The 15,044-nt window shown below is 41.1% G+C and overlaps 1 protein-coding gene across 1 annotated transcript in view; it reads right to left on the bottom strand.

The window, feature by feature from the left end:
- Positions 1 to 903: 903 nt before the first annotated feature.
- Positions 904 to 15,044, bottom strand: part of RBM45 (RNA binding motif protein 45) — a gene marked incomplete in the record, with an annotated part of 32,227 nt that continues 18,086 nt past the window's right edge. The window contains 2 exon segments of the mRNA XM_034785982.1: positions 904 to 1,157; positions 12,671 to 12,871. Coding sequence (XP_034641873.1) covers positions 12,679 to 12,871 — 193 coding nt within the window.

Raw genomic sequence — 15,044 nt, 5'->3', positions numbered from 1 at the left:
GCTGCCAAAACTTCTTCACACAAAGGTCAGCTAATGCACCCTTATCCAAATCTGAAACTCTCCCACTGAATCCAGTCTAGAGCGTTATTCTATATCCACACACGGGGAAACAAAGCAGCATTTTCCTTTATGTGACCCAAAATCTGAACTGCTCTAGAGGTGACAGACGAGTGCACTAACCCGGTGAGCCATGCCTTTACATTTTTGTTCATATGGATCCTTTAACAAATATTACCATTGGAAGTGTATGGGAGTCGTCACATGTAAATACATGTGCAAATACTTATTTGAGCTATCTTTACGCAATATTTCAGCAGCAGTCACAACTGGAATAGTGGGTTGCTTAATAAACCATTATAGTTCTTTGAAAAAGGAATGACTACAGTTGTTCAGATGGTATATATTTCATAGTTAAATAATGCACTTTAGAAAAAAACCAACCATGATATTAATGATCACAGCTACCAGTAACTAAAGTGGGCAAGGGATAAGTTTTAATAACCCACATCTGACTCCCAGTCTAGTGCCCTGCACACTAGACAACAATAAATCAGCTTTTCATACTTTTGGCCCCAACAAAGGAAAGCACTCAAGCAAGTGCGTAAGTCTCCTCCCTCAAGAGGAAAGTTTTCCTGAATCTGGGGCTGTCTGGACCAGGCTCAATCTTGGCAGAAACCGGTAGCAATCTTTGAAATATTCTGCACCATTTAAAAAAATAATAATAAAAAATTATATATATTTTTAGTTCTCATCCTAATTTGACTGTGTTAATGTCTGCACTTTCAATTACTCTTTAGTATGTACAGTCTGAGTCATTAGCAATTAACCAGTGAAAACATTAATATTGCCTCCTTTATTTCCCCCTCCCCCCCCATCTTTAACGTGTTCATGTTAGAGGCAGGATTTAAACAAAAAAATTTTATTTCTCTAATATAGAATGACAGACTGCTACAACAAATATCAGTTTACAATTAAAAACGTTGGCTAATTGTAGATTTAAACTACATTCTGTATTTTGGGTTTTTTTAAAATAAAGTGTTTTTCCCTCCACAAACATCAGCTAACAGTACAAAAAGCTGTCACTGTCCACAGGAACCGTGTCTAGTCATGGTTTTCAGTCAGTCAGCTGAGGGTCATGCCATTAATTAATCTCTGCTCTGTAGAAAGAACACAAGTATGAAGATAGTGTCAAAGATAAAATACCTATATTTATTTAAAAATACATATTATAATAAGGGTATTTCTTACAATAGCACTCCAACCCACACATAAAAATCTGTCTATAATTAAAATATTTAGAGAAGCTAATACTCTATGTATTCTCTAACAAATTCTGTGTGAAAGCAAGCATTTTTTTCTAGAACATACTGTGTATTATCTTGTGAATTAAATTATGTTGTAGTTCTTTATTAACAGAGTGCCTCTCTATTTTGGAGCACATTTGATTGCTTATACTGTAATCACTCTGAATGTTCATATAAAGAAAACATAAATACATGCATATTACTGTACTTCTCTCTTTTCCACAGATTTTTTTTAAACTTTAAAGCAAACAAAATCAAGGAAGCAAAATTATTCAGAACAAGGATGATATAACAGAGTAGGTTCCAAAGAGTTCTAGAAAAGACACATTATGGATTTCCACAACCTATTAAATTATTAGAGATTCCATTACAAAAAGATTCTGGGAATCCAGCTAGGAAGACAGCAGAAGTAAATAACCAACATACATATACAAAGATTGGGGAGGAGGGAATGCAATACCACCTCTCTGTGCAGGGCTACTGAATTCAGAAAACCAGGGTTTATTTCATTCTGTAAAGACTAGTTCTAGAAGTCTTGACTTTATATGTTTTCAAGATGTTGCTATTATACAGCTCAGCTTTTCTAAATCACTTGTGCAACCCCACAAAAAGTGTTTGGTCAATGCTAATGGCTACAGTGAACAGAAAAAAATCCCACAACATATTCCTCTGGAAAGTGCTGGATTCTCCCCTCCATCTTTTAATTATGGCATATTAGAGAGATAAGGTGGGTGAAAAAAATATCTTATTGGACCAACTGTTTGCGAGAGACAAGCTTTCGAGCTTACACATGTCTGGGAAATGTACTCAGTGTCACAGCTAAACACAGGGTAGAACAGATTTTTTTAGCATGTTGAGTACATTTCCCAGGCCTGAAGGAGAGAAAGCTTGTCTCTCTCACCAACAGAAGTTGGTCCAATAAAAGGATATTACCTCACCGACCTTTTCTCTCTAATATTCTGGGACCAACATAGCAACTACAACACTGCATAGAAGTTATGGCATATGTCATTTTCATTACAGGAATCAGAAACCTTCAGCCAAACATGAAATGCTTAGGTAAAGCAATGAAATTAAGGTAGAAAAATGCCAAGGTGATGGTGGAGGAGAGGAAGATAGATGGTCAGTATCAAGAACTTTGAGACATATAATCAATTTTAAAAAGTTTAGAAGTAGGAGAAGCCCTCTGTACTTTAAATCAATCTGCTCAAACCTGGATTGATTTAAATCATGGTAATTTAAGTCACTAATTTTAACCTTAAAATTTATTTGGACCAGTGTATAAACATAAGGAGAAACACCTACACCAAGAGTTTATGAATTTAAATCAATAGTCAAAAGAAAGCCACCATTTTAATATTTTTTATTTCTTTTAGTTACTTCCCTAGACAATGTGAATATTCATTGGTCAGTATGAGAGCTGGAGCTTGTCAAATTGATGAGATGGACTGGTTTAGTAAATTATCATACATTTACTCAAATTCTTTGAAAATATAGGTTATATTCTTGATTATTATGATTTAAAAGCAGGGCTGTCAATCACAGTTAATGCATGCGATTAATGCAAAAGAAATTAACTAGATTTTAAAAAACGTCATGATTAATTGCAGTTTTAATTGCACTGTTAAACAATAGAATACCAATTTAAATTTATTATAAATATTTTGGATGTTTTTCTACATTCTCAAATATTCTGATTTCAATTACAAAGTGTACAGTGCTCACTTTATATTATTTTTATTACAAATATTTGCACTGTAAAAAAGATAAACAAAAGAAATAGTATTTTTCAATTCACCTCATAAATCCCCTCAGTCCTACTTCTTGTTCAGCCAATCTCTAAGACAAACACATTTATTTACATTTATGGGAAGTAATACTGCCTGCTTATTTACAATGTCACCTGAAAGTGAGAACAGGCATTCGCAGGCATTGCTGTAGCCGGCATTGCAACGTATTTATGTGCCAGATATACTAAACATTTGTATGCCCCTTCATGCTTTGGCTTGTAGGTTCTAAAATTTTACATAGTTTTGTTTTCGAGTGCAGTTGTAAAATTCTTTTTAACATTTGTTAATTGCACTTTCACGATAGAGAGATTGCATTATAGTACCTGTATGAGGTGAATTGAGCAAGGGACCACAGTACATTTAACTAATTCAATTTTAACTGATTCAATTATTAGAAATTGTATGTATCCCCACTTAAAAAAATAAATAAAAACCAGGGATTTTTGCATTACAAATGCACACTTCTTGAGGAAATACCTAAAGGAAACAACCTCAAAAGAGCCAAAGTAGTAAAACTTTTACTTCATTCTTATAAAAGGTCAAAAAGATTATACAGTTAATCCTCCCCTAATTTTTATACTAGTTAAGAGGACAAAGCATCTTCACTATCCCATGTTACAATATAGCTACAGGCAAAAGCAAGTCTACTTGCTTTCAGTCTTCTGGTGATTCATGGAGTATGGGCAGAAGGGACTGTTCTGATCATCTGATCTGACCTGCTGCATAATGCAGACCAGGGGTCGGCAACCGTTCAGTTGTGGTGTGCTGAGTCTTTATTTATTCACTCTAATTTAAGGTTTCGCGTGCCAGTAACACATTTTAACATTTTTAGGTCTCTTTCTACAAGTCTAAAATATAACACTAAACTATTGTTGTATGTAAAGTAAATAAGGTTTTTAAAATGTTTAAGAAGCTTCATTTAAAATTAAATTAAAATGCAGAGCCCCTTGGCCCGGTGGCCAGGACCCGGGCAGTGTGAGTTCCACTCAAAATCAGCTCGCGTGCCGCCTTTGGCACGCGTGTCATTGGTTGCCTTACCCCTGGTCTAACTGATCACCATATGTGGGGCTGGGAAGAACTTTTTCCCCAGGTCAGATTGGCAGTGACCTTAGGACGTTTTCACCTTGCTCTCCTGCGTGTCGGTGTGGGTTGCTTGCCAGGATTAGCTGGTATGTCTCAGTTAATCATTTCCCTGTCATTTCACTGGTACACCTCTGTCCTGCCTAGTCTCTGCCTATGGCATGTAACAGTCTACTCTCCTGTGGGCTGTAATACTTTGGTCTAATTTAGGTTATTGGGTTTAGCGTGAGTGTTGGTAACACAAATAACAATCTGTGTTAACCTGATGGTCCCTTCTGTCCTTAAACTCTATAATTTACCAAGGAACATGTTGGATTCTCCATCATTTTAAGGTATTAAATTAAGATTGAGTATCTTCTAAAAAAGATGTTATTGCTCAATCAGAAGTTATGGGTTTGATGCAGGAATTACTCCATGAAATTCTATGATCTGTATCGGGGTAGGCAACCTATGGTACACGTGACGATTTTCATTGGCACTCTCACTGCCCGGGTCCTTGCCACCAGTCCAATAGTTTAGTTATATATTATAGACTTATAGAAAGACAACTCCTAAGAACGTTAAAATGTATTACTGGCACGCAAAACCTTAAATTAGAGTGAATAAATGAGGACTCGGCACACCACTTCTGAAAAGTTGCCGACCCCTGAGTTAGACCCTGAGCATGTGAGCAAGAATCAGCCAGCCGAGTACTGGAGAGAGAATGCTTGGTGCCACCTCAGAGCCCTGGCCCTTCTGGTCCAATGTCCCATATCCAGCTGTGGCCACCCCTGATGCTTCAGAGGAAGGAGATCAATAAACCAAAACCAAAAACCCCAGAACACACTGGGGGGAAGAAAGGGGAGAAAATCATTGCCCTCCAAGTGGCCAGCTGAAACCCTGAAGAATGAGCATTTAGAACAAAACAAAACCACAAGTGACTCCCCAGGGCTGCTAAACCCTTCCCCCAATCAGATTCCTAAATTTGTACATCTCTCTCTTAAAACTTAAGTTGTTTGCCCAAAACTCCTATTGAGTTTTCTGGAACCTCACCCCTCTGATGGTTAGAAACCTTCTAATTTCCAGTCTGAATTTGTTTGTGGGCAATTTATAGCCATTTATTCTTGTGATAACATTGTCCTTTAGCTTAAATGGCTCTTTACCCTCCCCGGTATTTACGAAAACTATCATATCCCCTCTCAGCCTTCTTTTTGCTAAGCTAAACAAGCCAAGCTCTTTTAGTCTCCTTTTACAAGATATGCACTCCATTCTCCAGATCATGCCAGTAACTCTTCTATACACGTATTCCTATTTAAAATTAATCTTTTTTCAACATAACCTGTCACCTATCAGAATTAAAAATTTTATTAAAGTGAATGTTTAAACTGAAATATACACGAGTTAAGAGGCAAGGTACTGTACATCTGGAGTCAGGCTTGGGTTATGGGGGGGGTTACAGGTATCGTTTGCAAGGATGTAAAGATACATACATATCGCATAACCTGCATAGACCCAGATTGGGGTGCAAGAGTTTTTAAATTGTCAGTGGATAAGTGGGCTCAGGTACTCTATCCATGGAATGAATAAGGAGCCCAAGTCAGTATTGGTATAGCGGATAAGTACATGGGTGGGGACCCTTGGTCTCTCAGGGAAGGAAGTGGGTTATTTCCCTGGTCGGCGGTCTCGGTTACTCAGTGTGGTACTGACGGTGTCCTGTGATGTGTTCCGTATAAATGTCTCTGGACCACCTGATGGTGTTGGACACCATGAGCTGTCTCATGAGCCGGGCGTAGCGTCGACCAACTCCGCACGCTCTCAAAACCGGCTCGTGGGGGTCCCAGGAGCCCAGGGCTCCCACAATCAGGGCGTGTATCTGGACCTCGTAGCCCTGGGCTCTCAGGGTCTTGGCCAGCGGGGTGTACTTCAACGTCTTCCGTGCTCGGGCCTCGTGGTGGGCCGGTGACCGGTTTTCAAAAGGCATCGTGACGTCTACGATGAGGACCTTCTTCTTTTCTGCGTCCGACATGATGATGTCGGATTGCAGTCTGCTGTCTATCCCGGGGATGGCGGAGTCGAGGGTGATCTTCCCCAGGGATGGCTTTCACCAGCCGGTTTTGGATGGCCTTGTGGTGGTGCCGCCAGGCTCCGGAGTGTTGTTTGCATCCACACAGGACGTGGGGCAGGGTCTCGTTTGCATAGCCGCACTTCCTGCAGCGCTTGTCCCGGCTGCCATGGCAGACTGCTCCGTTGAGGGGAACACAGTTGAGTGGGGCCCTGTGGACAAACCACCAGTCAGCAAACCTGATGAAGCTGTCCCCGGGAAGGAAGTGGTTGCTGGCGTCCCACTTGCTGGACACCTCGAACACCCTGCCCTGGTCCAGCTTCTGCTTGAGGTTCTCGGCATAGTGGCAGCGGATGGTGTCCTTCAGGGTCCTTTCCAGCATAGCTCTGGCGGTTGGGGTGACGATGGTGTGGTCCTTGGTCTTTAAGCATGGCATCAGTATCCCCAGCTCCCGGAGCTCCTCACAACACTTCCAGCAGCAGCCGATCCTCTAACCCAGGTGTCTCGAGGTGTTGCGGGCGCGGGACCAGAGAGAGGACAGGTCTCACCCCTCTATTCCGAACTCAGCCTCCAGGGAGCTGCTGAGGTAGGTGGCGATGTCCTGCTCAGAGGGGGCCCTGGCGATGCGTTTCCTGACCACGGCCCATACGGCTTCTTGCGCAATGCTCCTCACCGTCGGGTCTGGGCACGTCAGGAGGCGGAAGGCGTGGGTCATCACTGCCATGTCGCACAGGTCACCCATCCGAGGTACGTTTGCGCCACCCTGCAGTACACCATATTCTTGTACAATGAGTCTTACAAGTGCCTTGTACAATGGCATTAATACTCCTCTCTCTCTCTCTCTCTCTCGGAAATGCCTTGCCTGAAATTGCATGTGCCTTTTTCACAGCCACATCACATTGGTGGCTCAGTCATCCTGCAGTTGACTCACAAACCCAGGTCTCTCTCCTCCTGTCACTTCCAATTGACGAGCCCCCAGCTTGTAGCAGAAATTCTGCTAATTTAGTTAATCCTAAATACATGAGTTTGCATTTTGTACTATTAAATTTCATCCCATTTCTGTCACTCCAATCTTCAAGGTCATCCAGATCTTCCTGTATAATATTCCGATCCTCCTCTGTATTGATAATGCCTCCCAACTTTGTATCATCAGCAAATGTCATTAGCACACTCCTACTTTTTGTGCCAGGGTCATTAATAAAAATATTGAATCAGACTTGTCCCAAAATTGATCTTTGAGGAATTCAAGTAACCTCCCTTCAGTCCAATAACTCACCTTTCAGCACAACCCACTGCCTGCTTCCCTTTAACCAGTTACAGTAACTCCTCACTTAAAGTCATCCCGGTTAACATTGTTTCATTGTTATGTTGCTGATCAATTAGGGAACATGCTCATTTAAAGTTGTGTAATGCTCTCTTCTAACGTCGTTTGGCAGCCGCCTGCTTTGTCTACTGCTTGCAGAAAGAGCAGTCCCTTACAGCTAGCTGGTGGGGGCCTGGAACCAGGGTGGACCTGCAGCCCCTATCAGCTCCCCCTATCAGCTCCCCGTGCAGCAGCTGCCTGCAGTTCAGCTGTGTCCCTGCCACTGCCATGTGCTGCTCCTGCCCTCTGCCTTGGAGCTGCTCCCCGAGACTCCTGCTTGCTGTTCAGGGGGAGGGAAGGAAGAGGGGGGCTAATGTCAGGGTGTCCCCCTCCCTCCTGCACCCCGCTTACCCCATCTTCCATAGAGCAGGGCTCAGGACGGAAGGAGCTTGCTGGCAGCAGCTGTGGTCTCAGCAAGCTTATCTAATTAACAAGGCAGTGTACTTAAGGGAACTGCGCATATCTCTCTCTACACAAGGCAGCAGGAATGGAGGGAGAGGAGTACTGTCATTTAGCAGTAAGGGAAATATCCCACCCTCTGACTCCTCCACCTCAACCAAGCTTCCCAATCATCATCACTGTGTACCAGTATTAAATTGTTTGTTTAAAACTCTGTGTGTGTGTGTGTGTGTTAGTCTTTTCCCTCATTTACATTAATTCTTATGAGGAAATTGGATTAGCTTAACATCGTTTCGCTTAAAGTCACATTTTTCAGGAACATAACTACAACGTTAAGTGAGGAGTTACTGTACCTATCCACCTTACAATTCTTGTACTGCACCCCATCTTCCAATAAATTCCCATGTGGCACCATGTGAAATGTTTTACTGAAGTTCAAGTACACCAATTTATGGCACTTCCCTTATCTAAAAAAAAAAAAAAAAAATCAGTTATTTTCTCAAAGAATGAAATCATATTAGTATGGCATTATCTACCTTTGGTAATCACATGCTGCATTACATTTCCTTTACCATTTACCTCAATGAATTTAATTATTCTGTCCTCCACAATTTGTTCTAAAGGCTTGCATACTGCTAAAATCAGATTAACAGGCCTGTAATTGCCTGGATCATTTTTTCCCCTTCCTTAAATAGAGGCCTGAAGTTAGCTATTCTTCAGTCATATGGTTCTACCCCAAACAGACAGATTTATTGAATATCCTTGCTACTGGACTAGCAGTCTCATTAGCCAGTTCTTTCAGTATTCTGGGGCAGAAATTATTCAGTTCCCCTGCCTGGAGTGCATTAAACACTAAGTTTTTCTTCCACCTCAGATGTGGTAATTTCCATTTCTAGACACTCTTTTTCCATCAGCCGTACTCCTTCAGGCACATGTCCCATAGTATTATTCTTACTGAAATCAGAGGCAAAAATATTAATTTGGTTTTGGGGCCATACCTAGATTACCTCTAATTTCCTTTCCATCAACACTACAGAGCAACCGAACCGCATCCTTCCTTATTCTCTCATTATATATATTTTTTAAAACGATTATTTTAATTTTCTTGGCAAGAGCTAATTCAGTTTGACTTTTAGCAATTCTCTCACTTTATTCCTATGTTTTCTAACTTCCACAACTTAGCTTTCTTTGCTGATCAACCCCTTTTCTCATTCCCTAGAAGCACTCTGCTTACCCCTTTTTGAGCTGGTTATTCATCCAGCTTGGGCTGGTGCCTTTGCATACAAGATTTTTTCCTTTGCTTGGGATTAAAATTTCAGATAGTTGATTTGAAGAAATTCCAAGCCTCTTCCACATTTAAGTTCTTGAGCTCTTTAGTCCAGTTGACTTCTTTAACTAACTCTCTTAAATTTCCCAAACTCTGACCTTTTGAATTAAAAAATGGTAGTTGATTAAATGGAAGGATAATCAAAATCAGGTAAACTGAATCATTTCATAACCACTCAATCCAAAGTTACTTCCTACAACTCTTCTAGGATGTCCTTGCTACTTATTAAAAGAGAGTCTAAAATTGTATCACCTCTTGTTGGTTTCGTGACAATTTTATGAAGTTTTCATCTATCACATCTAGAAATAACTAGGCCCTACCAATACAAGTAGCATTTATTCTCCAACCTATATCCAGGAAATTAAAGTCTCCCATCATAACAATTCCCTCTATTATTGAAGAGATCTCTATCCACATGTGAATCTGACCCTGGGGGTCTATAGCAGACCCCTAACACAATCCAAATACAATTCTTCCCCAAAGAGATTTGGACCGAACAGGCTGTGTTTTGTCCATACTATCACTTCATATTCCTTTAGTTTACTGCTTAGTTGATGCACAATGCTACTGCACCACTTTTACCTTTATTCCAATCTCTCCTAAACAGTACATACCATTCAATAGCTATATTCCAGTCATGAGTTCTATTCCACCATGTTTTTGTAATCCCTGTAATATCTGTTCTAATCCTCCTGCTCAGATGCCCTATGGAAAAATAGTTAATGGAACTCCTATTTATTTTTGTGTGCAAAATTATGCACAAGTTAAACTCCAAACTTTCCCTACAAAGTTCAATATACAGTGACTCAAAGGAAAGCCTCACCATCATCTAAAAGATACTCTAAACAGTACCTCTAATTACAAAAGTATAAATCACTCATAAAAGGTATCAATTACACAACAAGCCATTATCTTGATAATTTCATGACACAAAGACAGACAAAGAAACATCTTTCTATTTTAAAGCATTGGATTCGATCCATTTCAAAGTTCGTGGAAAGTTTCAGAGTTCAACCTTTTTCCAATGCTTTCTAATTAGAAAAATCATTAAAATGGCAGTCCTTATTGAAAGACAACCACCTCAGTTATTCAGTGGAGAGAGAGAAATAAAACCACTACTTTTACAAAATTGGAAATTTCTTTTAAGAAGAACAGGAACTTGCACAGATATGCAGTATCTTCCTATAACATCTATGCTAGTGTGCTAAACAAAGTTAAATAAACCAAAATGTCCCCCCCTCCTCCCCCAATATACATACATATATTTTTTTCAATAAAAAAGTTTTACACTTTTACACAAACTGTGACAGCAATGATCGAATTGTGCCTTGGATGCCTATTTTAGCCAGATTCTTAAACCTGCATGCCAGAAGTTCAACATTTTAGGAAAATCTATAGCTGCTGCTCAAAATCAAAGGATCAAAGAAGCTAGAGTTACAGAACACTGACAATGCAATCTGAGAGGCATAACAGTTTAAATGTTTTATATCGTCTGCTGTAAGAAAACAAAGAACTTGTTTTAGGCTGGGGGGCGGGGGAGAGAGAACAATGACAATATTTAATATATTAGAACGGGGGGCCAACCTGCATCTCTGGAACCACATGCGGCTCTTCAGAAATTAATATGCGGCTCCTTGTATAGGCACCGACTCTGGGGCTGGAGCTACAGGTGTCAAATTTCCAAGGTGCCAGGCAGTGCTCACTGCTTACCCCCTGGCTCTGCCACAGGCCCTGCCTCCACTCCACGCCTTCCTGCGCCCTGCCGAGCCTGCCATGCCCTCTCAACAGACAGGACCCTGACCTCATCTGTGACACTTAGCTTCTTAACTCTACCAAGCTCCATCAAAAAGGAGCCTGAAAGACAGATGGCTTTAAGCCCCAAACTTCTCTTTATGGAGCAATCTCTGCCTGAGGAATGGAATAAAAAGCTTCAGTAATAACCGCTAATAGTCACAATGTAAAACCATTAGACCTAAGTAAAGTAGATTTATTATACCCTTTCCTTCTTTTAAATCCAAACAACCCCAGATCCCTATTAAACCCTTATTCAGAGGCACCCAATATTTACCTCCCTACTTGAGTCATGCACATTGAAGACCAATGATCACTGGCACTTTGCCAGTCTGTATTGGCTATAGCCAAATACTAGCTATCACATTCCACTCCTTCAACTCCAGTTATAAGTGGCATGAGTAATTTGACAATTTGATGGGCAATTAAGTATGGAATTGAATCTAGCACCTCATTGTCTTGCCTTTGCTTAATTCATAATAGGAATTCATAATTTTAAATAGTATTCTGGCTGGTGTGCTACAGAATCTAGAGTGACAGACCTCTCACAATGTGCAACTCATCACCTGTTTTCCAGGTCTCATTCTTTGGTCTTGCAAAAGATCTTTCCTAAATGGATTTCCCATTTTACTAAACTACAGGAGCACTCAGAGGCCCATTATCCCACAGCTAAACTTTACTTCCATGGTCTTACTGATGATACCCCATCCCTCCTACCTTCGGGGGAGGTGAGGAAGAGCCTTCACAGTCTTTATCTTATCTATATATCTCACCAAATGATAGTGGAACACACACAATTTTGGTCTTCACAGATGCACATATGGAGAAATTCCTTTCCATTCCTTACCAGGATAAATAACCTAGACCTACTGGGTAGGATTTTCAAAAAAATATCTAAATGATTTTGGAGCACAAGTTCCATCAATTTTCAACAGAACTTGTGCCTTAAGTCAATTGGGTGCTTTTTAAAAGTCTCTTTCATTCTCCCTTTTCTGGGAAATACTACAAGACATATTTACATTATGGATTTCCCCTAGATGGCCCAGAAACTTTTGGGTTCTCACTTGTCTTTCTTCCTTCTTCTAAGATCCACTTTATTTACCACTTTCCTCTATTTCTTCTCTTTTCTCAGACCTCAGATCTTTGGACTTACCTACCATCATTGTGACAGGTGGTGTTCTTTAGTGAAAGAATGATAGAGACTGATCTCAATCATATCCTTTATTTTTCTATATTTTCCCCTCTTTAAAATATTCAGCATTGATACATTAGAAGTACATAAAGTTAATCATTTTCATACGGTTGTCCAGACTGATATCGATCAATTGGTTTATGTTTAACTATATATTTTTAAAAATAAACAAAAGTTTTATTTAAAAAAATGCCTACTAAAAATTAAAAATATGCTTTTGGGCAGTGATCTTACATTCCAAATTTATGATGAAGCAAGTTTTTAAAGACAAGTTATAAATTTCTTAAAAACTGAGGTTAGAATTGAAATGTTACCAAAGAATAACAGAGGACCCACCATTTAAACTAGCTGAATTTTAGTTTACATCCAGATGAAGTACTTACCCATGAGGTCAGTAAGTTCTTTGACGTTTGTTAGATTCTTCTGCAGGGGAATCTGCCAACATTACTTTAAGCCTGACACCATTCACAATCTTGCCATGTAATGCAGTTATGGCATCGCTAGCACTTGTTCTGTCTGCAAACTTAGCATAGCCCACATTTTTTCCTAACACAAGGTAAACTTCTATAAGATGTCCAAACCGACTTTAAAAAAAAAAAAAAAGAAGAAGATTGTTAGGCCACATTCTTTAAGCACTCCCTCAATAAAAATCACCCATATCAGTGCTTTACCCAACATTTAAAACAAAAAAACAAGTAAACCTGATCAACATCATGATCACTACAGGTGGTGTGGAACTAACACTTTGGTAGTTCTTCTGACAACTTCAGAAAGGATGTCTGTGGGCTAGTTTACTTATGTGAGTGGACTATATTTGTTCACTTGTGATTTACACTTGAGAAGACCTCAATAAAGTGCCTTAAAAATAAGTATTAAAAACTTATCATAGAAAGTCCTACTCTCCCAAGTCACCTGAGGGCTCCAAGGCAGGGCTGAGGCAGAGAGAAGACAAGACAAAATGTACTTATATGTAATATAAGTTATGTCAGGTCATAATATAGGATGCAAAGACCATGAAGAATAGCTTCCTTTCCCTTCAGACTCTGACTCCTTAGTCCAGTAGCCCAAGTAGGTACATTTCAAATTCCACACAAACTGGCACTCTCAGTTACGCCAATAGAGCTGGCAGATATCAGAATGGGGGAATGTTGCCATGTCCCTTAATACATACAAAATAATCCAACAAAGTTGGTAGAGCAACTCTAAAATGAGTTTTAAAAAGGTGAAATGGGCAAAAATTGTCTCCCAAGTCTTTGATACTAATCTGTTGGGTACCCTCAAATGACTTTTGGAGGCAGGCCAGTAGTACAAATAAGATTACATTACTTCAGGTCAGGTTTTAATTATACCAGAAGCAACTTCCTGAATCTATAGTGTTATGCAGGTTTCCCACAATCTCTCAAATAATAAGCAGTTAAAATTTCAAGCTGAAATAGATATGTGATACCATAAGAGCATGAAGTACTAAAGCTTTCTGCAAATAAAGTGTATGAAACTGATAACTTGACTTCAGGATTATCTGCACATCAGGTTTAATAACTGGCAGCACAATATTGACATTTGTTTGGAAATGGACCATAATTTATTGAACATAAGAATGGCCACAATGGGTCAGACCAATGGACTTAACTACCTTGAGTAATTTTGTATCATTTGCAAACTTTGCCACCTGTCTTCCAAAAGTGGCCAATGCCAGATGCTATTAACAGAACGGGGCAATTATCAAGTGATCCATCCCACATCATCCAGTCCCAGCATCTGGTAACCAGAGGCTAATGTTACTCAGAGGATGGGGCTGCATCCCTGACCATCCTGGCTAATAGTCATTGATGGACCTATCCTCCATCAACTTAACTAATTCTTTGTTTTAACCCCATTATAGTTTTGGCCTTCAAAACCACCCTGGAAACAAGTTCCATAGCTTGACGGTGCATTGTGTGAAGAAGTACTTCCTTTCGTTTTAAAGCTGCTGCTTACTAATTACAGTAGCTCCTCACTTAAAGTCGTCCCGGTTAACGTTGTTTCATCATTACATTGCTGATCAATTAGGCAACATGCTCGTTTAAAGTTGTGCAATGCTCCCTTCTAACGTCGTTTGGCAGCCGCCTGCTTTGTCCCCTACTTGCAGGAAGAGCAGCCCGTTGCAGTTAGCTGGTGGGGGCTTGTAACCAGGGTGGACCAGCAGCCCCTCCCCCCCCACCCCATCAGCTCCCCATTCCCGTAAGTTCCCTGTGCTGCAGCCACCCAGCAGGCTATCAATTGCCTGGCAGTTCAGCTGTCCCTCCCCCCACTGCTAGGGTTAGCATACGTCCGGTTATTCCCGGACATGTCTTGCTTTTCAGCAATCAAACCCCCGTCCGGGGGGAATTGCCGAAAAGCCAAACATGTCCGGGAAAATGCCGGCCGGGCACTTCCTCTCCCGCGGCGGCTCTGCTACGCTCCTCCCCTCTCAGACTTTCAGAGCCGAGCTGCCCGAGCCAGCACTACCGGCTTCAGGCAGCCCCCCCTGCCTCTGGGCAGCCCCCCCTGCCTCCGGACCCCGAGCCGCCGGCCCAGCACTTCTCCTACCCGGCTCCAGCTGCTCTGCTCCGACGGCTCGGGGTCCGGAGGCAGGGGGGGCTGCCCGAAGCCGGTAGCGCTGGCTTGGGCAGCTTGGCTCTTAAGGGCAGTTAGGAGCAGGGGTCCCAGGAGGGGGCAGTCAGGGGACAGGGAGCAGAAGGGTTTAGATGGGTCAGGAGTTCGGGGGGGGGGGGGGGG

This window comes from Trachemys scripta, chromosome 11, assembly GCF_013100865.1.
Source record: "Trachemys scripta elegans isolate TJP31775 chromosome 11, CAS_Tse_1.0, whole genome shotgun sequence".
In the NCBI taxonomy this organism is placed as follows: domain Eukaryota; kingdom Metazoa; phylum Chordata; order Testudines; family Emydidae; genus Trachemys; species Trachemys scripta.
Note: the sequence above shows the minus strand (reverse complement) of the source record. Positions and strands in the feature narration are given on the sequence as shown.